The following is a 27,494-nucleotide window of genomic DNA, read 5'->3' as shown; positions in this document are numbered from 1 at the left end:
GTTCCAGATGTCCATTCTTAACCTGAAACTGTTCTTAACCTGAAGCACCACTTTAGCTAATGGTGCCTCCTGCTGCCGCCGGAGCACGATTTCTGTTCTCATCCTGAAGCAAAGTTCTTAACCCGAGGTACTATTTCTGGGTTAGCAGAGTCTGTAACCTGAAGCGTATGTAACCCGAAGTACCACTGTATTGAGCATGGTTACAGACCAAGCACATAAGCATTTGGAATGACATTTAAAACAAACCAACTTACATGATGCTTTTTTTTAAGGGAGACTGGTTCTGTAATTCAGGAATGGGAAGGAGTTTGGCAATTCCTTGTTCTAAAGGTACTGTATTTATGTAAGAAAAAACTTTTTATTTATTTTTAATCAAACCTTAAAATGCTAACTAAATAAAATCAAGGACAAAAATACGGTTGGTATCTTAACAGAAGCCTTCATGTCCTAGAGTCTGTCTAGAGTTCCTCAAAGCACGTGCCATTTAAGAGAGCTGCAGGGACACTCCTTTCTGTAGGCAAACTCACTTCCGCCTTGAGGAAGCTTCAAAATGAACCAGGAAGTTACGTCTCCACCGAGCTGGTGCCGCTACTTTAACTTTTCTTACTTCTATGTTTGTCTACGTCACTATTATACGCCGGAAGTAAGTGTTTCTTACCGGAAGCACGTTTGTCGGCATGGGGGCAGTGGCGAGGGAATCGAACCGGTAAAGAAGTCAGCCTGGGGTTAGAACATGGCAAGCCGGAGCTCCTCAGTAACCTTCAAGACCAAGTAAGAAAGGGGAGCGGTTGCCATGGAGAATGCTTCCTGTTTCCTCTCGGGTGGGGTTTCCTTGTGCTGTCGTCATGGCAACGCAGTACCTTAAAGGGCGGAGGGGGCGGTTGTTTGGACGCGCTAGACTCTCCTTCCCGCTTTTTGTAGTCCATCCTTGGGGTGCCTGACGTCATAATCGAAGGGGAAGGGTTTCTCAGAGCATGTGCAGAGTGCCTTTCATTTTCATTTCCTCACTGAGTCGCTGCCAGCTGGGGCTGTTTGAATAACCCTGTTTCAATTTTTATTTTAATGGATGCCACCCTGAATGGTATCCTGTGCTTCTCCACTAAGTATCCAAAAGTGACCCCTACACATTTCGGCATAATGTGTGGGGCTTTCAGTCAGTTCCCCTGTGAGACTAGGATCTGCATAGCTTCTCTGCACATTTATCACTTGAGGATTAGACACCCTGGGAGAAGACCTGGTGTTACTGTGGTGCCTGAGTGTTCTGCTCTGTCATCCGTGCTTTGGAGCCATTGTTATGGCTGAGCTGAAGCAAAGCCGACTCTCAACTTGCTGAATTGGTATTTTCCTTCTGTCCTTTCACAGCTATGCCATTTCCAAGAGAATCGAGCCATTCTACAAAGGAGGACGGGTTCAGGTAATGCCAGAGCCCAGGTTTTGACCATGCTGGCTGTGCTTACCACACATTGCTGTGATCATGTGCAGAAAAGGCTCCTCCACTGTCATCTGTTTGTTTTCTAGATGACCCATGATGGAGAATATATGTTCTGTGCTTGTGATAACAAGGTGAATGTGGTGGACGTTGCAACAGGAACTGTCGTTAACTGTATTGAAGAGGTAATAAGGACAACAGTAACCACCTTAATTTGATCCCTGAATATGTGAACTTGGTCATCTTCAAAGGATGTCATACCTCTGCTTCCTTTGAAGCTTTCTCAAACGCATTCCCCACTAACCTCAGTCTGCCCTCAACCACCCTCCACCTGCCTGCCTCCTGAGTAGTCCAGGGGGTGACACTGCCTGGTGACACTTCCTCTTTCTTGGCATCATTCTTTCCCTTGTAGATAGGCATGTAAAAAATTTGTTTGTTTAGCTCTGAGCCATAACAAGAGTAAAAAAAAAACACCAAACACATTTTTAGATGAGCCACAAATTCAGCTTTTATTTCCTGCTGGCTTTCCAAATAAAGAAATTAGCAAAATAACCTGATTTTCATTATCAGACAACATAAAGCAAGCAAACTTACTAGGTATATCAAAGTTATTGCTACTAAATGATAAACGTTTTTCTTTCTGTCTTTTTACTCTCCCAAGGATGAAGAAGAAGAAATTACATCATTTGCTCTCAGCAAGGATGATGAAGTAAGTGATCACAAAATTGCATAGTAAGAATTCAGAACAGAGGGTCACATGGGGGCAGAGTGAGATGATGGATGGAATCAAGCACCCTATTAAGCTGTACATTTTTCAGTGTAGACCTTTATTCTCCTGCACATACCACCTTTAAATTAATGGTAGCCGTGCAAACTCAGTTTCTTTATTTTGGAGCCTCGCAACAACTCTGAAGGGGCTCAGTTTATGTGGCAAAAGTGCCTAGAATCTATACCACTATATATAGGGGGGGGGGTGGAGAACCTGTGGCCCTCATGATGATGTTGGGCCACAAGTACCATCATTCCTGATCAGGCTTGCTAGGACTGATGGGAATTGGAGTCCAGCAACATCTGGAGGGCTACAGTTTAGCAGTCCCTGAATAGAGTGCCCCATGTAATACGCTTGTGATGCCCAGATTTTTAGACCACTGTGTGGTTCTCTTTACTAGCCAATCTGTTTCCACCATTTCCTCTTGTTATTTCCCCCCATGTTAGATCCTTGTGACTGGAAGCCAATCGATGCTGCTGAAGCAATGGGACTGGCCAGAAAATAAATGCACACGCACATGGAAGGCTATGCACACAGCCTCCATGGCCAGCATGGCCTTTGACTCGAGCTCCACATTGTTGGCTACAGGTACGAGTTGCATCTGTCCAGAGGGAATAGGTAGTCTCCATGGGACTGAGGAGGAAGGAAGAAATACGCCTCTCACCCCACCCCAGTGCTGATTCCTCTGCAGCTAGAGCTGGCCTGGAAGCTAAGACCTCCCTATTTGGCTGTCTTTTTGTGCCTGCTTCATTTCTCCCTTTTGTTCTTCCAGGTGGCTGTGACAGCGCTATTAAGGTCTGGGATGTTCCCAGGCAGTACTGCACACACAACTTGAAAGGCTCAACGGGGGTTGTCCAGTAAGGAAACTTTTCTTTTTCCATGTGCTCTTTTGCAATAGGAAAAAACAAGCCCAAACAATTTGTGACTTTCTGCAGGAGGGTGGCAAAGGCTTAAAAAAACCAAAGTGTGTTATGCCTTAAATCTGTGTTAACCTCGTAGAATCATGGATGTTGTTCTGATGTATGGCCATGGCAGCTGGGGCTGGTGGGACTTGTAGTCCAAAGTGTCTGAAAGTCACCAGGTTGGTGAAAGTTGGATTAGCGTTTGCTTCATTTCCCAGTTACTAATTAACAGAACAACTTTGGTTGGTGCGGAATAGTCAGTCTCCTTTTCAACATCCATAATAAAGCCCATGTCGTTCAACAGAATACAGTGGTACCTTGGTTTACAAACTTAATTCATTCTGGAAGTCCGTTCTTAAACCAGAGCCGTTCTTAAACCGAGGTGCTCTTTTCCTAATGAGGCCTCCCACCTCCGGTGCCCTTCTACTGTTCAGCTTCCATTTGTAGACCAAGGTAAAGTTCGCTAACCAGAACACCTACTTCCAGTTCGTTAACAGGGCTGTTCATAGACCGAGGTACCACTGTATAATAGGATTCATCAACTGAGATTACTCTCCATCCCAGCAATTGAATCCTTGTTGTTTCCCCCTCTGTTAAGCCAAGTTAACAAATAAACACAGACAGTTTGCACTATCCTTATTTTTTTATAGCGCCATCTATGCTTCTGTATGAACATAGGAAAGAATCCTTATAGTCCATTAGACCAATGACCCATCTCAGTCAGTACCATCTTCATTGATGGGAAACCTGTGTATTTCAGATATGTTAGACTACATCCCATGATCTCTGAACATTAGCCATGCTGGGTAGAGCTAATGGAGTTGTAGTCCAACAACATCTGGAGGGCCACAGGTTAGCAGTGCTGACTGGTAGTGGCTCTGTAGTTTACCAGTCTTACTTGGAGACGCCATTGGGGATTAAATTTTGGACCCTCTGCAAGCTGAGCAGGTGTTCTGCCACTGAGCTGTGGAACACAGAAAGGTGCTTTATACTGAGTCAAACCACCACTCCATCTAGCTCAGTATTGTCTACATCAGCGTTTCCCAAACTTGGGCCTCCAGCTATTTTTTGCACTACAATTCCCATAATCCCCGACCATTGGTCCTGCTAGCTAGGGATCATGGGAGTTTTAGTGCAACAACAGATGGAGACCCAAGTTTGGGAAACACAGTGGCAGTGACTCTCCAGGGTTTCAAGCAGGGGGCATTTCTAGACCTGCTTGGAGACTGAACATGGGACTTTTTGCATGCAAAGCAGATGTTTACCTCCTTCCTTTAGAAACATAGGACACTGCCTTATATTGAGCCAGACCTTCAGTCCATCTAGCTCAGCATTGTCCACACTTACTAGCAGCAGCTGTCCAGGTGTGCAGGCAGAAGTGTCTCTTTCTATCTCTCCAGCCCTACCTGGATATGCCAGAGGGAGCCTCCTGCCTACACCCATCATATGCTCTACCACTAACCTGCCTGTCTCTTTCCCCAGCCTTGTCGAGTTCCACCCAGACACTTCTAAGCTACAGCTCTTCTCTTCTTCCATGGACAACACCATCCGGGTTTGGGACCTGAAGTCCAGCGAGTGCGTCGCTCAGCTAGAAAACCATTACAGCTCTGTCACCTCCCTCGCTTTCTCTCCTGACAATGAGACGCTCATTAGGTGAGAACCTGGAAGGGGAGCTCCCTCTGTGCTTTCTTTCTGTTCTGCAGATCAGAATCTGTTTAAGTTTCATTAAATCACTTCAGGGCAGCTTACAAAATACAAGCTGTCTACAAATATACAGTGGTGCCCCGCAAGACGAATGCCTCGCAAGACGGAAAACCCGCTAGACGAAAGGGTTTTCCGTTGCTGAGTTGCTTCGCAAGACGATTTTCCCTATGGGCTTGCTTCGCAAGACTTGCTAGTCTTGCGATTCCCCCCCCCGCTTCCCCCCCTTTTTCTAAGCCGCTAAACCGCTAATAGCCTTTTAGCAGCTTAGGCGCTAATCCTTTAATAGCCGCTAAACTGCTAATAGCGCTAATCCACTTAGCCGCTAATAGGGTTGCTTCGCAAGACGAAAAAACCGCTAGACGAAGAGAATCGCGGAACGGATTCTTTTCGTCTTGCGAGGCACCACTGTACAAGAATTAGAATCAAAGGTGTCAGCCAGCAAAATTTTCAGTGCAATCCCAAAAGCAAACACTGCCATCCTTCCAAGAAAATACATGGTGCAAAACAGAACAGTTTAAATACCCAGCAGAAGAGAAGTGTGTTAACAGTGCCTACATATATGTAACGACGCCTACTCTCTGCCCATTGATGATATTTCTGTTGTTGTTATAATAATTATTGTTATTACTATTATTGCTGTTACAATCTGTTTATATACCACATTTTCTACAAATTTGTACTCATATCAGTTTACAGCAGACAAAGACAATTAATACAGTAACCATAATACAGTGGTGCCTCGCAAGACGAAATTAATTCGTTCCGCAAGTTTTTTCTTCTTGCGAGTTTTTCGTCTTGCGAAGCACGGTTTCCCATAGGAATGCATTGAAAATCAATTAATGCGTTCCTAGGGAAACCGCCTTCAGACCAGGTCCGGGGACAGTCTGTCCCCCGACCTCTTCTGAAGGCTGGGGGGGGGGACAAGGGCTTCTGAAGGCTGGGGGGGGCTGGGGGGGAACAAGGGCTTCGCTGCCGACCCCCAGCATTTTAAAATCTCACCGGGACACAGGGAGATTTTAAAATGCTGGGGGTCAGCAGCGAACGATTCGCTGATCCCGGGACGGCAGGCAGATCTGCACCGCCATCCAGAGCGGGGCGGGACTTAGCCCCGCTCGGGATGGCAGTCCCGGGACGGCAGACAGCTCTGCGCCGGCATCCAGAGCGGGGCGGGACTTAGCGCCCCGCTCGGGATGGCGGCACACATCTGCCTGCAGTCCCGGGATGGCAGACAGCTCTGCGCCGGCATCCAGAGCGGGGCGGGACTTAGCGCCCCGCTCGGGATGGCGGCACAGATCTGCCTGCAGTCCCGGGACGGCAGACAGCTCTGCGCTGGCATCCAGAGCGGGGCGGGACTTAGCGCCCCGCTCGGGATGGCGGCACAGATCTGCCTGCAGTCCCGGGACGGCAGACAGCTCTGCGCTGGCATCCAGAGCGGGGCGGGACTTAGCGCCCCGCTCGGGATGGTGGCGCAGATCTGCCTGCAGTCCCGGGACTGCAGGCAGCTTTGCGCGGCCATCTGTAGCGGGGCGGGCTTCGCCCCCGGCTCCCGATGGCCGCGCAGAGCTGCGCTGATCCCGGGACAGCAGACAGCTCTGCGCCGCCATCCCGAGCGGGGCGAGACTTAGCGCCCTGCTCGGGATGGTGGCGCAGATCTGCCTGCAGTCCCGGGACGGCAGACAGCTCTGCGCTGGCATCCAGAGCGGGGCGGGACTTAGCGCCCCGCTCGGGATGGTGGCGCAGATCTGCCTGCAGTCCCGGGACGGCAGACAGCTCTGCGCCGCCATCCCGAGCGGGGCGGGACTTCTCTGCTGTCCCGGGGTGATTTTAAAATGCTGGGGGTCGGCAGCGAACGCTTTGCTCCCGCCCGCCAGCATTTTAAGATCGCCCGGGGCAGCGGAGAAGTCTCCGCTGTCCCGGGAAGGCAGGCGGGGGGGAGCAAAGACTTTTGCCCCCCGCCGGCCTTCAGAAGAGGTCCAGGACCTCTTCTGAAGGCCGGCTGTGGGCGAAAGTCTTTGCTCCTGACCGCCAGCAATTTAAAACAGGTCCCCGGAGATTTCCCTATGGGCTTTCGTCTTGCGAAGCAAGCCCATAGGGAAATTCGTCTTGCGAAGCGCCTCCGAAACAGAAAACCCTTTCGTCTTGCGGGTTTTCCGTCTTGCGAGGCATTCGTCTTGCGGGGTACCACTGTACATAATTAAAACCATTATACCATTTACAATTCTAAGTAAAGTAGGTTAAGCAAGCACTTCTTTATTATGTAGGTGTCTGCTAAAATGTCTTTGCTTCGGCAAGGCTACCCAGACATGTAATTTTAACATTTAACTTTATTTCATTTGTGTGTGTGTATAAACTAGGAGCGTGCAATTGTTTGTAATACAAATGTAATGTAACTATAACCCCATTTTTTAAAAACCAAAGGGTGAACAAACATGAATTTGGCACATTTAGTTTTTCATTGTTTTTGTTTGTCCTCTCTAACTGATATTTTGAAAAGATGATGTCTTGAGAACAAAACCTGCACATTTCCCACTATTTGGGTGGAAAACCACATAAAGTTAACAGTAAAAAAAAAAAAAAAAGACTGGGTGGGTCTCCATTGAAATCAGTGGAAAAACTGTGAGGTGAAATGAAAGTTTCTCCCCATTGAACACCTCTGTGGGAAGCCAATACAAAACCTCTTGCCCAAAGAAAGCCATGTGTGAGGCTCAGATGCTTGCAAGTCTCAGCCTGAGAGGAGTTGCATAAAATCTTCTGTGCCTCAGTTTCCTCACCTGCAAATGGGCAGTTCCGAGCCTCATTGCAATGCCTGCCTTTCAAACCAGTCTCATGGAAACCCTTGTGCTGCAGTTCCTGTTATCTAGTTCCAAAGGGCTGAAAGTGACACTGTGTTTGATTTCAGCTCCGGCCGTGATAAAATCTGCACTGTGTGGGACCTGAACAAGGGAGAAGCCAAGGGCACCATCCCTGTCTATGAGGTGAAGTTCTTTTCTGCCCCTGCCTTCCTTACTTTGCTTACTCGGAAGGGGTGATCTGGTCTCGAATTCTTTTTTGTGATGTGTTGGGAGAAGAGAGTTGGCCGTATTCACACATCAAGGTTTACAGTGAATACACAGGTGGCTCTCACTTCACCCCTCCTCTCTAGCCACCAGGAGCAACAAACCATAATCCCTTCCATAGTGTAAGATCTGACCTGGGGATTATCATTTGCTGCACTCCAAACAAACCATGAAGTTAGAATAGAATAGAATAGAATAGATTCTTTATTGTCATTACACAAGTGCAACATTGCACAAGTGCAACGAAATTGGATGCCATCCCTTAAAAACAACAAAAGCAAAACAACAACAACAACCAAACAAACCACATTCCAGCCACACCCACACCAACACCCATCAAACTCCCAGGTCACACTATCGAGTTACAGCATTCAAAAAGGCCACAGCTCTTGGATAGAAACTGTTTTTCAGTCTATTTGTCCTTGACTTGATGTTTCTATATCTCCTGCCAGAAGGCAGTTGTGCAAACAGACTGTGTCCCGGGTGAGATGAATCCTGCAGGATGTTATTTGCTAAGTTAAAACCTTAGCTTACCGATCATGGTTTACTTGAGCAAAGCCACAATCCCCAGTTTGGACCCAGTGACTCTGGTTTGCTGCTCCTGCTTGCACTAGGGGAAGAGCAATCACTTTGCTTGTTAAACCATGGTTTACCATGACATGCACACTGTGCCGGGGTTTTGTTTTTTATTTTGAACTCCTCACCGTTCCTAATTTTGTTTCAACCTTAAAACTTGGCCATGTTCTGGCAAGCTGTTAGACTGACCCAGTCAGCCCACCACTGGGAATTGTAGTCCAAGCACCAGTTTGGCAAAATCTGCTCTAGAGATACACCCTAATTCCATGTGTCTCATTGAGTGTGAATAGGCCATCATCTGTCATTTAGGTGCATTGCATGTTGCTGAACTTTTCCAGAGCCACACTTGGCCACACTGGTGTGAAGAGTAAATTCTCTGCCCAATAAATGCCTCTGGAGCTGTCTGGCATTGGTTGGGGGGGGTGGATGTCTCTCACTCTTTTCCTGTTCATGACTCCTGCTGACTTCTTTATCCACCTTAGAGCATTGAATCTGTGGTCATGTTGCCAGAACAAGGGGATTTCTCGTGTTTAGGTGTGAGTAAAGAGAGCCTTCACTTCGTAACAGCAGGCAGCAAAGGTGGGTAGAAGACCTTTTTCTTATTCATTTTTATCAGAGAAAACAGTAAACAATTTTTTAATGTGTCAGTGGAGAAGCAAGGAACAAAATAGAGAGTAAAAGCAGGACTTTTTCTTATAATCTGTGTGCCAATATATTAGGAATAGCTCTCCTAACACACACACACTCCATTTTTATCTTCACAACAACCCTGTGAGGTAAATTAGGCTGAAAGACTTGGGCCAGCCCAAGGTCACCCATGAGCTTCAAGTGGGAATTTAAACTTGGATCTCCAAGGATGTCGTGCAGCATTCTCGCCATTCTACCACTCTGCATCCAGATAGTTGGAAGGGAGCAGGTCCCGCCCTTCCTCCTCCTGTTACCAAGTGCAGTGTGTGTCTGTGTGACTGCTGGAGGACAGAGATTGCCTAAAGCCAATTGCTGGGACAAGGGAATGGTATCCATAGGATTGGAGAAACGAGTTCTTTGGGGCACTTGACCTCCAGCAAAAAGCGATATATCCTGGAAGGTTTTCTCATAAGGTCTGGAAACCTGCCCACCCATCTATGTTTTGCAAACAGAAGCCAAGGTTCCCAGCCCGCTGCAGTCCCTGCCAGAGCTCACAGAACTGCTCAGGATATAAACCAAGGTGTGGGTTGCAAAGCCTTTCCTCGCCTACGCAATATTTCTTTTCTGTAACGATTTCCCTTTTTTAGAAATCTCGCCTACTTTTCCCAAACAAATTCAAGGTGACAAACAAAGTAGAAATAACCAACCCCAGTTCAGTTCAGCTTCTTAAAACAGTCTGGCCAAGCTGCCCAGGTGCTAATGGGAATTGTAGTTCAAAACATAAGGAGGGGCACCAGGTTGGCCACAGCTGCTTGGGCTACCTTCCCCTACCCTATTACAAGAGGTCCCCATTTGCCTCAAACCTTGTCTATCTTTGCAAGTTACCTGATGATGCTGATGTGTTGTGTACTGTGCGTTAGGGATCCTCCGAGTCTGGGATGCGGCGTCAGCCACCTGCGTTCACAGCCAGTCCTTGCCCTGCCTCCCGGCAGCATGCGTGGATCAGGAGGACGGGCTGCAGAGCCTCATGCATTGCGTCCTGGTGCCCATGAAGAGCCAAATTGTCACCGTGAACTCAGAACGCAACATCTGCATGTATGATGCACAGACCCTCGAGCTCAGGAAGCAGGTAATCCGCTTCTTAATTATTATTGATTTTTAAGATTTACAATATTTCAGAGTTGCCGTAACATAAGTTATTGGTCAACCTCGGAAAGTGGTGGTCCCTCTTTCATTGGAGCAGTTCCAGATCTTTGTGTTCAAACCCCTGGAACGTAACCCCACCCCACTGCTCCAAATCTGCTGACTGGTAAGGGCAGAGTTTCAGGCTCCTGTCCCTACCAGGAGATGCAAGGGACTGGAACTGGGACCCTCTGCATGCAAAGTAGGTACACTAACTCATCCGGCTTGCTCTTCAGTTTGCAGGTAACAATGGAGAGGTTTTGGATGTCAGGTTCCTGGGCCCCAGAGACTCCCACGTGGTTGTGGCCACCAACAGCCCCCAGCTGAAGGTCTTTGAGCTGGTGACATCTAACTGCCAGATCCTGCACGGCCACACAGGTAGGTGGCAAGAAGCTCTTCCAGTTTTCCGTGCGGGATAGCTGCAGGGATGCCTTTCTCAGGGGCTGCGGTTGATGCAAAATTCGGCTGCTAAATATAGTATAGGGCGTTTGGTCCCAGGGCTGCCTTGGCCTGTTAATTGTTTGCCAGTTCAGTGTGGCAACAGCACATCAAGCCGGCCTTCTTTCTTGCAGATATCGTTCTTGCCTTGGATGTCTTCCGAAAGGGGAGGTTGTTTGCCAGCTGTGCAAAGGTAATTTCCCAGTTGGGATTCATTTTTTAATTCAGTGTGCATTAATTCAAGTGGGTGGTTTGGTTTTTTTGGAGGGGAGCTCCAGGCCTAAGGCTCATCCCTAAACAGCCTGGGTCTCTGTGTTACTTATGCTTCAGAGCCCTCTTCAAGCACAGAAATGAACTTTTTCATGTGCGGTTGATGCACAGGATGCGGGCTTCTGGATTGGCTAAGTCAGCGCTAAAGAGACCCTTCCGTAACAAGGAAACTGGCCAAAGCGCTTCCTGCTCTGTAATCACCATTTAGCTTAATTATCCTCCTGCTGCTGTTCTGATGCTGGCGTGACATTTAAGGTCAGGGCTGCAGACTTTAAAACTCAGTTTTAGCTCAGAAAGCATCTGAAATATGTGGACCATCTAAACGCTGGATAAATGGGGGCATTGTTTAAAGGCCGCTATGCATAGACTCAGCTTTGAAGGAGCTCCGCAGGGTCTCTGAACGGATGCATTCCCCAACTTCGTGTCCTCCTTTCCTCTCCTCTGCCCCCCACCCCCCGCCTTAGCACTGGAATTGCTGGTCTCATGCAGGGCCTTCCTCCTGATTTTCCACATCACAGGGCAGTTTCAGCAAGTTGCTTGTGTTGTGGTTTCTGCAGGGAATTGTTTTCCTTCTTAAGGAACTTCCTGTGTCTCTGGATTAGTACATCTTGCTTTTGCAAGGCCCAGCCCATGCATACAGCACCCCCTCCCCGGGCCACAACCCCTTCCATGCCACATCTGGCACCAACCCTGCTCTGTACTCTCCTGAGTGTTTTTGCCTGACTGGAATGTGTCCTTGAGCTCTGATGATGTCTCATGTTTGCCTGGTTGGAGGATACAGAGAAGGGGGGGGTCATGGAGGTACTAGCCTGCTGTACAAAAAGCCTCTGGCCCCATCCACCACTGGCATGTGGTCCCCAGCAGGTAGGCCAGAAGGGATTGTGGCCTCTAGGCCGAGAAAGCTTCCCCTACCCTCCTGTAACCCATCCTCCACCTCTTCCTCTTCCAGGATAAAAGCATCAGGATTTGGCGGATGAATGACCACGGTAATGTCTTCTGCGTCGCCCAGGGCCTGGGCCATATGCAAGGAGTGGGTGCTCTCTCTTGCTCCAGGTAACAACAGAATCCGTTCCCTGCCTCCTCCCCAGCCTCTCTTGAGTTTCTTGGTGTGTTGTTGTTGATGTGTTGTTTTTAAGAGTCCTCTTGTCTGCAACCCTTGACTGTGGCTTTTTCTTCTCCAGCGGCCGGTTGGGGCTCTTTTCTACTGTTAGTAGAAAATCTCCTCCAGCTGCTGCGTTTGGAGTTTTCTCTCCTTCGGTGTTGGTTTCCAGGGCCTCCAAAGACCTGGCGTGAAGCTTGCCTGCTATGCAAGCATTTGCCATCTCTCCCTTTCGACCGTTCAGGGTTGGAAATGTGAGACAGTTGCATCCTCTGCCATCATCATGTGCACCCAAACACTTCGTGCAGACACCCAGTCCCTGAAATGTTTGAGAAAGGTGTGAAAAAGGTTCACGCTGCCCTGAGATGTGAGGGGGCTCTGTGTCACATCCACAACTTGCATTGAAAGCACATTAAGGAATCCTGAGAACTGTAGTTTGCCAAGGACTGCTTCCAGTAGAGATTCAACAGGTGCCATTTCAACTTCTAAACGCCTGCTGGAAACTTTTCTATACTGTCAAGCTGGTGCAGGCAATTAAGAATGCACTTTTCTGTAACAGCTGATTTCTGATTTTGACATTTTCAAATGGTTTTTATGGTATGGTTTTATTTATAATTGCTTTAAACCATGGTACATAAATAGCGGGACGCAGGTGGCACTGTGGGTTAAACCACAGAGCCTATGACTTGCCGATCAGAAGGTCAGCAGTTCGAATCCCCTCATCGGAGTGAGCTCCCATTGCTCGGTCCCTGCTCCTGCCCACCTAGCAGTTCGAAAGCACGTCAAAGTGCAAGTAGATAAATAGGTACCGCTCTGGCGGGAAGGTAAACAGTGTTTCCGTGCACTGCTTTGGTTCGCCAGAAGAGGCTTAGTCATGCTGGCCACATGACCTGGAAGCTGTATACTGGCTCCCTCGGCCAATAAAGCAAGATGAGCGCCGCAATCCCAGAGTTGGTCACGACTGGACCTAATCGTCAGGGGTCCCTTTACCTTTATCTTACATAAATAGCGTACATAAGTATTTTTTATAAATAAGGTTTCTGGAAAGTGCAGCTTCATTGAGAGATAAATTATAGTTCCCAGGATACTTGGCGGCGGGGGGCAGGAAGCAGTGTGCTTTAAATATATGAAGTGGGTGTGACCATTGCGACTTTAAAAGAGGATTAGACAGCTGCTTGGAAAAGGCTATCAAAAGTGCTCTTATGTGACACCCGCCATCCTATTGATTGGAAGTGTTTAGTTGACTTATCTGGCTGTTCCCTTCCCTCACCACCCCTCTTTGTATGTCCCTCTGCTGAAGTGATGTCCTAGGTGACTTGTATCCCAAACAAGAGCGTAACATTCTTCGGCCAAGTCCTTAAACGTGCTGTTTTTCCTGCACCACCATCCCCACCTCTTCTGGTCTCTCTTCGCTTCCTTTTTCCCTCTCGCTTTCCTTCCTCTTTTTCATTCTCCTCTTTGATGCACTTTGCAGCACCCAGGGTTCACCTTCCCAGCAGCTCAAACAATGGGGTGATACAGGTGAGCTGAGCAGCGCAGGTGGCTGCCTGCAGGTGTTACTGATTCCACTGCATGCCTCTGAATCCCAAGAGAGGGTGATCAATGCAGGCCCAGTGCTGCAAGCGTTCTCCATCCCAGCCTTTGCTTTGGGTGGGCCTTAGGCATTCCAAAAGGCATCCCCACCCCGCACTCCAGAACTGCAAATAGGGAGGAGGGGGCAGCAATGGTCTGCAGACCTGTCTGTGTGCAGAAGCACTTCACCTTAGATCTCCCTGTCTGAAGCATCAGTTTGCACCCTGCCATTTCTCAAGGCAGATGAAAGAGCAGAGATCAAGAGGAGCAGATTCCTTAATTTCGCGTTGACGCAGCTTTGAACTGGTTGTCGGGTCAGAGATAACGAGCGGTGCTGGAAAGCCTCAGAAATTATTTTGTTGCTGAGGTTCCCCTTTGATGTCCAAAATCTGTTGCTTTCCCCCCTCTTTTTAATCATTTCATTCGAAGAGCAGTAGTTGTGGCTACACTACGGCTAGCAGGATCAGCTCCCAAATTAAATGAACAGAAATATTTGAATACATGGTTCTTAAAGAAACAAGAGATTTTCCCTTCTCTTTTTTTGTGTGTTTGTCCTCCATCCCACTCAACAGTCCGTGATCTGTATGAGATAGCTCAGTCGGTAGAGCATTAGACTCTTAATCTCAGGGTTGTGTGTTTGAGTCCTATGTTGCAGAAAAGGTTTCCTGCATTGCAGGGAGTTGTACTGGATGACCTCGGTGGTCCCTTCCAACGCTACATTGATGTCTATTTTTTTGTGGTAGAGCATATCTCAGTTGTGGGCATCAGCTTTGCATGCAGAAGGTCCCAGGCTCCTAATGGCGTCTCCAGGTAGGGCAGGGAGAGAACCTTGAAAAGCTGCTGCCAGTCAGTGCAGGTAGTAATGAGCTAGATGGACCAAGGATCTGTCTCTATATAAGGAAATGCACTACCAGACTTCAAGGGGGGCAGGAATAGCTCCTGGCTGTATAGAGCTGCTGCCAGTCAGTGTGGACAGTACTAAGCTGGGTGTACCTATGGTCTGGCTTAGTATAGGGCAGCTCCTTATGTTTCTTCCTGGCTTCCCTTTTAGGGTCCCCCCCCCATGTCTGCAAATCCTGGGTTTCCCCTAAGGAAGCTGGTGCCCTTCTCTCCTGTTTTTCAGTAGCGCTGTTTAGGCTAAACAGCTGTCATATGAATTATGTCTGAGTTTACAATGAGTTTATGTTGAGGGGCTCAAGGCAGGTTTGTTCTCTGCACAGGTGCAGCAATTAGTGGTGGCTCTGTTGCTTCTGACCTTCCTTCCTTTTAATCTCATTCACTCTCCACTCCCCCCCCCCTTCCCCTCCGCTTCTTTCCAGGATGAAAGAGAACTTTGTGGTCACAGCCAGCAAAGACAATACGATGAAAGTGTGGAGTATCCCCGAGTACATCACTGCCAGGGAACCTACAGCCGCTCCCACCACAAATCCTGACCCCCAACCCGCTGCCCCTCCAGTCACAAAGCCTGCTCCCCCTCCCGCTGCCCCTCCAGTCCCAAAGCCTGCTCCCCCTCCTGTGGCCCCTCGAGTCACAAATCCTGCTCCCCCTCCCGCGGCCCCTCCAGTCACAAATCCTGCTCCCCCTCCTGCTGCCCCTGCCACCACAACTGCTGCTACAGCTGCAACCACAACTGCTGCTACAGCTGCAACCACAACTGCTGCTACAGCTGCAACCACAACTGCTGCTACAGCTGCAACCACAACTGCTGCCACAACTGCAACCACAGCTGCTGCCACAACTGCTGCTACAACTGCAGCCACAACTGCAACCACAGCTGCCGCCACAACTGGTACAACTGCAACCACAACTGCTGCCACAACTGCCTCCACAACTGCTACAACTGCCGCCACAACTGCTACAACTGCCACCAAAACCTCTACCACACCTGATGCCAAAACTTCTCTCTTTAAAAGCGCCAGCTCAAAAAGTGCCAAAAATGTCAAAATTGCTGAATCTCCCACGACTCCTGAAGAACCCGTAGCTCTTGAAGCCACAGTGACGACGACACCCCACCACAAGGTCAGGCAGTGGCGGAGTTTAGCGGTCCTTTGGAGCTTGGAGAGTGAGATGACCTCCTCCCTCCACAGCTCTGGAAATGCTTATCTAATAGATAATACCAGTTGTTTAAAAATGTGAGGTGAACTTCTGTTGTTGTTGTTCTGCTCTTCCTCCTAATGGAGCCCAAGACAGAAAACAGCAATACACAACTAAAAACAAAACAAAAATCTATTTAGAACATCTAAAAATATGTTGGGCTGGGTTTTACGCAAACACAAAAAAGTGGGGTTAGTCCACTTCTTGAGATTTCCCCCAGTTGTCGTCTTGTCTGAAGAATATTTCTTGCAAGGTGGAGAATGCAGCCACTCCGGCCTGGAGAAAATTTAATAAATTCCCCACCTTTGGGCCATGGGTGGGAGATCAGGAGCATGCCAGTTTCTCACTCCATTCCTCTTGTCCATGAATTTTCCCTATCCCTTTTCTGGCACTTACCATCATGCTCATGTTGACTCCAACCATGGTTAGCTTCATTTTGGGTGAGCGGGGAGGTTTATGAACCTTCTGTGCTTGTAGCAGGGGGACAGACCACCTTTAAATAAGTGTTAATAATAGAATTGTAGAGTTGGAAGGGACCCTGAGGGTCATCTAGTCCAACCCCCTACAGTGCAGGAATCCTCCCCACAGTCATCCCTGGGTGGGCTTAAACCACCAACCTTCTGGTTAATAGCCAGATGCACTGACCTATTGTGCTACTGGGAAAACATCACCAACACAGTAGGGGCTGGGTTTGCAAACCATGGTTATTATTAACATTGGAATTGCCATAGTGCTAGCTATGGTTAGCTCAAATTCATGTACAAGAGGGGGTGGGGAGGAAGCGCACAGGTCCCATGGCAAACTCACAAGTATGAGTTTAGCGACATCGCGCCTGCATCGGGTCAGATTCAGGCTGCCATACAGATAGTGCTGTGATGTGTTGCGGAGCAGTTTTAACATGTAAAAACCAGTAATATGTCTTGTTGGTGCTCCTGGCTATAAAGAAGTCTGGAATTCTGAATAACTTGCAATTCCTCAGCTTGCAAGAGAATGCAGCATCAGAAGACCTCTCTCTGTTTTTTTGTTAAGGATGTAAATAGCGTGGCGGTTTCTCCGAATGACAAGCTGATTGCTACAGCATCCCAGGACAAGACGGCCAAGCTGTGGACCTCCGACAATTGCGAGCAATTGGGAACCTTTGTCGGACACAAACGAGGCGTCTGGTGTGTGCAGTTCTCACCGGTGGATCGGATCCTAGCCACCTCGTCTGCGGACGGCACTGTGAAACTCTGGAGTCTGCAGGATTTCAGCTGTCTAAAGGTACCCTATGGGGCCATCTTTAACACCTAGTCATTATTTTTCATTGGCTAGAAGTTTAGGAGCCTTGAACTTCCTGTAATTTAGATTAAACGGTTAGAAATAATATACGGCTAACCGCATCTGGCGTGTAAGAGGTTTAAGGAATGGCAAAAGGAGGATAAATAGGGCCATTAATTTTCATGGGAGGATAGTGCTATCAGTAGCTACGAGTCACAATGGCTATGTTCTACCTCCACTGTTGGAGGCAGTGATGCTTCTGAATATTAGTCGCTGGAAACTTCAGGCAGGGAGTGGGCTGTTGTGCTTGGGTTGTGCTTCAGGGTTTTCCACTGGGGCATCTGGTTGGCCACTGTGAGAAGAGGTGTTGCCTCTGTTCAGAAAATAAGGCAATTGTGCACTGGCTGCCGGTATGCCAAATTGAAGGTGTTCCTGGTAGTGTATAAAGCCCTAAATGACTTGGGGTCAGCCTTTCTGCATGCAGTACCTTCCTGTTCTTTGAGATCTGCTGGAGAAGCATTGCAAACTGTCCCATAGGACCTCCATTTGGCAGCCACAAGGACTGGGGCATTTGGCATAGCGGCACCTATGTTGTGGAGTTCCCTGCATGTTGCTTTGCATGCTAAGCACATGTCTTCTGTGTTTAGTTTTACACAGCAGTTCCTGCCATATGGCCCAGTTCTGTGTTTGCTTCTCTTCTGATCCTTGCCTTTTTACGTTTCTAGCTTTGGTGTTACACTGATCTTAAGCAAGTTTTTCCTCCTTGATTTAGGAGTACTGAAATGTTTGTATCAATAAAAAATAAAACAAATAAAATGTGTTGACCACCAGAAACCCCATTCAGCCCCCTCTTTTGTTTTAATGAACAGCTTTCTTTAGGAGCAGTCTCCATTCTGGTCAAGTCAGTAGCTAGACTCCCAGTGACTGGAATAGCAGGCTCCATTCTTGATGAAAACTGAGGTTGTTCAGGATTCGGAATAAACTGGGTAGATTTTTTATCCCATGCACTTCCCCCTCCTGTTCAGGAATGATTACGTAGCATCTTATCAAGCTATTCAGTGGACAAACGTTTTCCGACTCAAATATGTAGACATTTAAATGGATATGTAATCTGGGGGCTGTCTGGTTGGCAGTAACTCATGACAGAGCCTTCTGGGTGGTGGGTCCCCATTTGTGGAATGCCTTCCCTGGTGAAGTGCGTCAGTCTCCCTCATTATCGTTTTGGAGAAATTTAAAAACATTCCTCCCCCCCCCCCCCCAGGCATTTAATGGCTGAAAGACATGTCTCTGGCATCCCTGAAATGATTAGTTTTGAGAATAGGTGATTGTATTTAGGAGTTTTTAAAACTGTTTTTAGAAGTTTTAATTGTATTGTTTTGGTATTGACATGGTTGCCACCCTAGGAAGGAAGGCATATAAATTTAACAAATATATGTATAAATAACAGCAGGAGCAACTTCATTGCTGTCATAACATTATTTCTACCTGCTCATGCTTGCTTCTCCCTCTTCCTTCCCTCTCCAGACTTTTGAAGGTCACGAAGCCCCTGTGCTGAAGATCATTTTCGTGAGTGGAGGGGGACAGGTGCTGAGCAGGTATGTCTTCTGTGGAAAGGGTGGTGGCATTTTGCTCAGGTTGATGGGCTAGGCGGTCACCCTCTGAAGAAAACAAAATGGTTACCTGTTACTAGAGGTAGGCGGAGCCCCCAATTGCCCTGCTTGTTCCCCAGCAGTGCCTCGTATTAACATATATACCGTATATAAGGTAAAGGTAAAGGTACCCCTGCCCGTACGGGCCAGTCTTGACAGACTCTAGGGTTGTGCGCCCATCTCACTCAAGAGGCCAGGGGCCAGCGCTGTCCGGAGACACTTCCGGGTCACGTGGCCAGCGTGACGAAGCTGCATCTGGCGAGCCAGAGCCGCACACGGAAACACCGTTTACCTTCCCGCAAGTAAGCGGTCCCTATTTATCTACTTGCACCCGGGAGTGCTTTCGAACTGCTAGGTTGGCAGGCGCTGGGACCGAACAACGGGAGCGCACCCCGCCGCGGGGATTCGAACCGCCGACCTTTCGATCGGCAAGCCCTAGGCGCTGAGGCTTTTACCCACAGCGCCACCCGCGTCCCCCCGTATATAGCTCTATATAATAAAATTGTAAGGGTGTCATCGCATAGTCCTCGTTGAAGGATTTGTAATGCCTCATCACAACTCTGGATTGTGGAGGCAATGGCAGAGCAGAGCAAGCAGGGGCACAGCCCCTAGTATTTAATATAAATCTCTAAGCACAATAATTTGTTTTGTTTATTGAGTTTATATCCTGCCCTTCTTCCTGGTGGACCCCAATAAATGACATCTAAGATTAGTCTCTCCTTGCCTCTTCTCCTTCCCCCAAAGTGGAGCAGATGGCCTTATGAAACTTTGGACGATCAACAACAACGTTTGTGTGAAGACCTTCGACGCTCACGATGATAAGGTGTTGGGCCTACACGCCAATAGGAGAGACAACGCACTGGTGACCGGCTCCGCCGATTCCAGGGTCTTGCTGTGGAAGGTACAACCGACACAAATGCCTGACCTAAAGACCACCATTATAATCTGGCTTATTTGCTTTATGTTCTTTTTCTTCTTCTTCACCCTCTACCTCGTCGTCTTGATCAAAATTCGCTAGTGCCCTTCGTGGAAACGCAGAACGATCCACCTTTCCTGTGGCCTGGCATTGATTCCGATCTGTAATAAACGGGTGCCATTTTTGAACAGAGTCAGTCAATACTGCTTGTCCGTTTCTTCAGTGAACCAAGTCCATCAGCTTATGAGTTCATGCCAGCGGAAGCTGGTCCGTGATGGCAAATAGGTTGCTTCTCCACCAACCTCAGTCTGTCCTCAGCCAGCTTCCAGCTGCCTGCCTTCTTACAGCCATTCCAGCAAGTGGCCCTGGCTGCCAGCCTCTCCCTCCTTAGTCTCAGTGTTGCCCTTGCTGAAGTCAGTAAGAAGGAGGAGGAGGACACAACTAGTATTAGTTGGCTTTGTCTGTCATTGCCTCTGGCAGCACTTAATATTGGTCCCTGTGCCTTCTGCTCCATCAGTCTCAGTGGATACCAGCCACCCTGGTTTGTGCCATTTCATATGCATTTTGAGTGCCATTTGATTAGAGTAGCTATGGGCATCTGTCATTGTGTGGTGGCAAGATGATTCAGAATTATTATCCTACACGCTCCTTGAGGATCTCACTAAATAATTTAGGAGTGGTGAAAATGTCCAGGTTAATGTGAGCATAGGAATCTGCCTTATGTCAGGGAAGAGTTATACACCTTATACACAGTCTGATCGTCGATACAACCAACCCAGTGTTGCCTGCACTGATGGGAAACAGCTGTCCAGGGCTTTGGGCAGAGAAGGGTCTTTAACCACCCATCCCTTTTCTCAGGGAACTCTGGGAATTGTAGGTCCTTGAAGGGAATGGGGTCTCAGCACCCTTAACAGACTACAGCTCCCAGGATCCTTTGAGAAAAACAATGACTGTTTAAGGTGGTACCATAGTGCTTCAAATGTGTAGTGCGGACGTTGCCTTAGTCGTGCTTCTAAGTTTAAGCTAAGATTCAGGCCTCCAAGGCAGCCATGTGTTAATGCGCCCACTGCCAGGGATAGATCATGTGACCTAAAAAACTTAAACTTATTCCTCTTTCTCCACTTCAGTTCCTTTGCCTGCCTTACCAGGGAGAGGTTCTGTCCTTTAGCTTCCTGCTTTCATGATTTCTTAAAACTTCCTTCCTTCCTTCCTTCCTTCCTTCCTTCCTTCCTTCCTTTCTTTCAAGGTAAGGTGTCCAGTGATGCTGATATTGGTTCTTGTTCTTGTAAATATGTGTATTCCAGTTATCCTTCAGAAACCATTATCATACTATAACTGTGTGCAGCTATTCATTTATTTTACTTAACATACATTTCTGACTTCATTTTAGGGCAGGCTTAAAAGAGAGAGAACTGGACAAATTCACGGTAGATAAGGCTGTCATGTGACTACTATCCACAATGGCTGTGCTCTGCCACCATGGTTGGAAGCAGTAATGCTTCTGAATGCCAGTTTCTGGAAACTGCAGGAGGGGAGAGGGCTCTTGGGCTCAGTTTCTGCTCTCAGGTTTCCTATTGGGGTACCTGGGCAGCCACTTTGAGAACAGGATGCTGAGTAGATGACCATTGGCCAGATCTAGCAGGCTTTTCTTATGTGCTTGTCTTCTTAAAACACAAAGCAATGGAAGAAGCGTAATAAAAGAAGCATCTTTTTTTTAAAAGAAACCTTACTGGGTCCAGGAGTTCCCACAATCTATGTACCTTATTTTTCAGAGGAAGCCTAACCAGTAAAACTGGTTGCAAACCTCAATCCCAAATGATGGTCTTGGCAATCCAATAAGCCCACAATCGTCTTTTCAGAATGAGACTCCTTTCAAGAGGAGCATAACTCTCGTTTGTTTTCTCAAAAGGAACTTTCAAAGTTTCTTTAAGCTCCCCACCTCCCTACAGCACACCAGTGCTGGTAAAGACAGGTATATCAATCAACTGTGTTTGGGTAGCACTGATGTTTCAAGCCGTGCTTTCTTTAGATGGAACCACCCACACAGATCCTCTTTTGTGTTCAACAAAGCTGTCGTGACTTAGTTTTCGCCAGCCGTTGAAAACTGACCAACGGTTTCACACTTGGGTACCTAACAGATGGATTTGTAAGTTTCAAGGCACAATTGATTCAAGCTCCATGCTTGTTTGGGTGTCATTGCCTTCAAAAAAATATCAGCTTGCGTTTCCTATGTGGCCGGGGCTGGTGAAAGTTATAGTCCAAAACAGGTTGGAGTAAGAGAAATCTTTGCCGATTTCTGCCCTGATGCCTTTAACACAGAGTTAGGGAAGCTTTTTAGCAGATATTCAACCGTCCCTGCCTCTGCAGGCCAGCTTCGACGGGTGGGTGGCATGACCTACCTGCCAAATTTTGCATTGAAGCAGCTGCTAAAACAGAGCTTTTCCCTTCCTTTTTAGTCGTGGTTTTAATGAAACCCATCCGCACCTTGTCTCAGCAACGGAACAATCAGGAGCTCCCTTTATCCTCCCAATTGTTCGAGTGTAGTTGTGGCTGTACCTGCCCTGCACCTGGTGGCATAAGGGAGCTGGTGACCATGACTTGTGAAGGATGACAGAACAGGCCAGACTGGAACTCGCCCCAGGTCAAATTTGACCCACCAGGCAGGGGTTTCCCCACCCTTGCCTTTTAACAGAACAGTTTTGCGCTAAAAGCTGTCGCTTAGGGCTCTGGTACAAATGCAAATGCCAGCTGTGATAGTGGGCACTGCTGTCTGTTAAGTGCGAAAGGTTGTGTAATGGACATTTTCACCTTCTGGTGTAGCAGGTGGAGGAAGCCTTCTGGGAGCAGGCAAATTCTGTTTGCCTGGTGAAAACTTGCATCCCTTAAGCAACCTGCATGATCAAACAACTTTGTTTCATTTTGCTTTTCGCAAACAGCGTGATTCAGATTCGTTTCTTTGAACCTAGTCATCCGACTAAACAAGAGTTTAACAAAGGGAACTACAAATCCGTATGAAATGGATGCACGGTAACATCAATAAAAATTTAATCGGGCCTAAATAAAACCATGTACAGCCTGAAGTTTGCTGACATATTGCAACATTCTCCTCTAGGAGTTTTGTTCCTCTAGCCTAAGATTTCTCCTTAAGGCTGGTGCCTGGGTCCAGCAGCAAGCTTCCTCTTCTTAGTGGGGACTGATGTGCCCACACTTGAGAGTTCTTGACACTTAATCCCCCACTGCAGCAGATGGAGGGGGAAGAGGGCTCCCCAGGGTGGAGGGAGCAATGTCATAGTCAGTTCTCCCACGGACTGACATCATCCCCCCCCCCAAAGAGATTAGAGATAATTCATCTTTCTAGTTCCCCATTGCCAGTGATAGTCAACATTAATTGTACTCTGAGTAGATCCCTTGAAAAATCAGTGGATTTAAGGGACTTGTCCATTGCTTTCAGTGGGTCTGCCCTGGGTATAACTTAACTGGATATCGCCCTATTTTGGTAAAAAGCAATAATTACATTTTCTTTTTAAATTGTTTTATTTTTCACCACAAGAGCACAAAAAGTCATTAAAGGAGATGCTTATACAATGGTGGTAAATACAGCTGTACGTACAAATATTAAACTAACACATAAATTAGGAGAGTCATATTTCTTGCTTAGGTGGAGGTAAGGAGTTGTACAGGTCATTGTTTGAAATGTAAAATATAAAGTCCCACCAGATTGCATAAAATTGTTCTACTGGTTCTGTGTCTTTCATCACACAAATTTTGTGGGTTATCTTTTTGGTAATAGCCAGGTTCTACATTTAAAATCTAAAATCTCTCTCTCTAAAAAAACACTATGCAAATTCTGTAAAGGACTTGAGTATGTATGTTTAATTTTCCTGAGTCAATTTGACAGCATATTTTTCCATTGCCTGGTGAGACGAGGGTAACACCTGAAAACATGACTGTGTGGGTGGCTCTTTCAGTTCTAAAACTGAGGGGGAATCCCACAGCAGTTTCAGAAGTTGCATTTTCCGAGGCATCAGCCATTCCATTTTGCCATTTTTTCTTCTTCTTCTGTTCCTTCCCTTTTTTTGTGTTTCTGTATGTTAATAGGATGTCACTCAAACTGAGCTTGAAGAGGAACAAGTGAAGCAGGAAGAGCAGATTCTGAAGTGAGTATCTTGGGGCAACTTCGGCAGTTGGGCTGGGGATTGATTCTGGGGGGAGGCTCCCCAAAGATTGCCACCTGTCCCCTAAAAGTGCACACATATAAATACAAGAGTTGAAGTTGCGAGTGGTTACAGCAGCCTTTTCTGCTGCCCTCCAAATGTTTTGGACTACAACTCCCATCAGCCCTAGCTGCCTCGTCCTTCCCAGCATCAATGCTGATAGTGGGATGCTATTGCTGGGCGAGACACTCCTGGAGAATCTCACTTGTCTCTATAAGTGGTAGCATCAAGTATTTGAAAGTGGGAAGTCTGGGCTAGTTGAGAGACTGACCTCAGTGACCACCTGGAGACAGCCCCTTGCAAGGTACCCTGGGGGTGCCACAGGTGCTAGCAGCATGCCAGATACTAGATGGGACCCAAGGTGGCCCTGGCCATCCTTCCCATGAGGGCTTTACAGTAGGAGGTCAGCTGCTTGCACAGAGGGCTGCCGAAGAATGAGATTTCCACCTGCGTTGTGTTCCAGGCTCCATCCAGATTGCAAAACAGGGTAGTAGCAGGGTAAGGTCCATCCAGGTGGCCCAGGGAGCAAAAGAAAGAGGCATGCCTGGGAATGGAAGGGATCCCTCATGAGGCCTTCACGGCCTTCACCTCCTGGTCTGTCTTCATCAAATACAGCATTTGCCATTTTAGCTTTTCTCTGCCGTCACAGCAGCTAGAAACATGCTCTTTTCAAATTCCAGCTGTGATCCAGCACCCTCTCATTCTTGCTTTGTGTTTTCAGAGAGCAGAAGCTGTCTAACTTGCTGCATAAGAAGAAGTACCTGAAAGCACTGGGCTTGGCAATCTCCTTGGACCGGCCACACACGGTGTTGTCGGTGATCAAGGGTAAGGCTCTTGATAACAAAGAACATTAAGGGAGATTTTCCTTGAGTCTTGGCTGAGCCCTGAAGAAACCTGTTGAGCCCCACTCTGTTGCTTTCAGGGACACAGTGGTGCTGTGGGTTAAACCACAGAGCCTAGGACTTGCCGATCAGAAGGTTGGCGGTTCGAATCCCCGTGACGGGGTGAGCTCCCGTTGCTCAGTCCCTGCTCCTGCCAACCTAGCAGTTCGAAAGCACATCAAAGTGCAAGTAGATAAATAGGTACCGCTCTGGTGGGAAGGTAAACGGCGTTTCCGTGTGCTGCTCTGGTTCGCCAGAAGCGGCTTCGTCATGCTGGCCACATGACCCGGAAGCTGTACGCCGGCTCCCTCGGCCAATAAAGTGAGATGAGCGCCACAACCCCAGAGTCGTTCGCCACTGGACCTAATGGTCAGGGATCCCTTTACCTTTACCTGTTGCTTTCACTCAGCCTTGCAACATGATTCTGTTCACAGAGCGTTCCATGGGGCTTACTTCCAAGGCCCCGTCTCCCCTATACATTTAAAGCAATGTCATACCTCTTTAAACAGTCGTGGCTTCTTTCCCCAAAGAATCCTGGGAACTGCAGTTTTGTTAAGAGTGCTGAGAGTTGTTGTATTATTACATTTATTTTCCGCCTTTCCTACCAAAAAGCTCAAGGTGGCAGACACATCTTTCTCCTCCTTTAATCCCCACAACAATCCTGCGAGGTAGGCTAGGCTTAGCGGCATTGACTGGCCCAAGGTCACCCAGTGAGCTTCATGGCCAAATGGGAGATTTGAACCTTGGTCTCTCCCAGGTCCTGTGCTGACACTCGGGCAACCAAGCCACATTGGCCTATCCTCATTCCACTCCCAGAGCTACATTTCCTAGAGTTTCCTGGGAAAGTGGGACTGATTGTGAAACCACTCCTTAACCCCTCTTCTACACACACACACACACACACACACAAAACAACAACTGGGATTTATTAGTGATTGACTGTTCGTTGTTCTTCTTAGCTATTCTTAAGGAGACTAATGGAAAAGAAGACTTGGAAAAGAACCTCCTGAAGCTTCGGAAAGACCAGAAAGGTTAGTTGGTATGCTGCAGGGACTACCTCTAAAGGTGTGTGTGTGTGTGTGTGTGTGTGTGTGTGTGTGTGTGTGTACTGAACTTAACAATTACCCAGCAGGTGCCCTTTCGCAAAGTCTTTTTTTGTCCTTTTGAACAACAGCCATGGGAAAGTTGCAAGTTCAAGAAGAAAGACGGGTGAGAGGAGAGGTTGCTTGACCCTGTGCCCTCCTGGCATTTTTCTGATTCAAAACCTCCCAGCAACACTGCAGGCTGCTTTTATACTAGGTGGGGAGGGGTGTTGGATCTGCTTCCCTGCCTTGAAGAAAGGCGCAGGTCAGATGTGTGCCCAGACCTGGCCACGCTTCGCAAGAGAGGTGTGTTGGTTCAAGGTGGCCACGCTGCCTGCAACTTGCACTCCTTCCTGACGTGTCTTCCCCAAACCCCTTCTTCCAGAGGCTGTGCTGAAGTTTTCCATCACGTGGAACACAAACTCGCGGAACTACCTCGAGGCTCAGGCAGTGGTGGAAACCCTCCTCAAGCATGAGACGCCAGAGAGCCTCTTGCAATATGAAGGGATCAAAGCAGCTGTGGAGTCTCTCCTACCATACACAGGCAAGTGACCTTTTGAATACTTCTCCCCTTCCCACCCCAGGCTTCATCCCGTGTTTGTATCTTCAGTTACGGGTTCATATCCTGCCTTTCCTCCAGGGAGCTGTACATTGTTCCCTCTCCCCCAATGCAATTTTATCCTCACAACAACCCTGTGAAGTAGGTTATCCTGAGAGAGAGAAAGAGAGAGACAGAGAGAGAGAGAGAGAGACTGGCCCAAGGTCACCCAGTGAGCTAAACGTCTGATCTAGGGATTTTTCCCTGGGTCCCTGCAGTTCTAATCCAATATTCCAAGCACTCTACTACACCATGACTGATCCTAAAACAGAGATTGTTGAGTAGGTGCAGCAGGGCTTCCAGGTGGGATTGCAAAGGATTAGACCTGGGACCTTCTGCATACAACACAAATGTTGTGCCACTGAGCCAAGGCCCTTCTCTGGTCCCCAGTTACTGATCTTATGGCAGATCCCTTGATGAGCTCAGAACGCAGTTTGAATGCCATGAACGTGGAAGGGAGCAGCTGCTGATGCGGCAGGAACAAGCAACTTTCATTCCTCCCTCCTGCCTCTCTCTTTCTGCAGAACGGCACTTCCAGAGGCTGGGCCGGTTACTGCAGGCCTCCATGTTCCTCGATTTCATGTGGCAAAACATGAAGCTGCCTGACGCCGCCAAGTGGGATGAGGAGATGGACACGTGATGAGCTTTGGGTGCCAGCGGCATGCGGGGCAGAAGAGCTGGACACTCCTGCCAAGTTGGCACTGCTCTCACCGGTGGAATATGTTGAATTGGTTTGTAAACACCCCCCCCCCCCACACACACACACAAATGTATGTTTTTCATTTTGTAAAGGCATAAATCTCCCGAGAGTGTCTTCCTACATATATCCCTTTTCCATCCCCTTTAAAAATGAAATAAATTTATTTAGCATACTGAGTTTTCAGAATGAAATAATACTCCATTCTAGGCAGTGGCCCTGACCACCAGAGGCCATGTCAGAAGCCTGGAAAGCAAGTTGGAATTGCCCAGAGGACAACATTATGGCTATAAAAGAGGCAGCCTGACACTAGGTGGGGCGGTCTGGAGATTATGAGGTGTCTGTGAGGAGTTGAAGTTCAATTAGCTTCACAAAGAGCCTTAAGCAAAGGTGATAAACAGTGCTGTGGTGACTGTGCCCTTGGCTCTGTGTGAGGCAAACCGTGGGTCACAGTTGCCTTTCAGGCCATGGGCAGCAAAAAA

At 47.8% G+C, this 27,494-nt stretch overlaps 1 protein-coding gene across 1 annotated transcript; it reads left to right on the top strand.

Annotated features, from left to right (window-relative positions):
- The first annotated feature begins 619 nt into the window (after positions 1–619).
- TBL3 (transducin beta like 3) lies at positions 620–27,187 on the top strand. The gene is made up of 22 exons (XM_028706043.2): positions 620–771; positions 1,363–1,414; positions 1,519–1,614; positions 2,091–2,138; positions 2,645–2,786; positions 2,971–3,055; positions 4,583–4,753; positions 7,704–7,779; positions 8,919–9,015; positions 9,984–10,192; positions 10,482–10,623; positions 10,818–10,876; positions 11,903–12,006; positions 14,944–15,643; positions 16,748–16,978; positions 18,500–18,570; positions 19,369–19,525; positions 23,639–23,697; positions 24,476–24,579; positions 25,595–25,666; positions 26,103–26,261; positions 26,840–27,187. The coding sequence occupies exons 1-22, from the start codon at positions 734–736 to the stop codon at positions 26,953–26,955; spliced, it is 2,988 nt and encodes a 995-aa protein (XP_028561876.2). The 5' UTR covers positions 620–733; the 3' UTR covers positions 26,956–27,187.
- The last annotated feature ends 307 nt before the right edge of the window (positions 27,188–27,494 follow it).

The sequence above is a fragment of the Podarcis muralis genome, chromosome 14 (genome assembly GCF_964188315.1).
Source record: "Podarcis muralis chromosome 14, rPodMur119.hap1.1, whole genome shotgun sequence".
Lineage (NCBI taxonomy): Eukaryota > Metazoa > Chordata > Lepidosauria > Squamata > Lacertidae > Podarcis > Podarcis muralis.
This window is presented reverse-complemented; position numbering and strand designations above follow the sequence as displayed.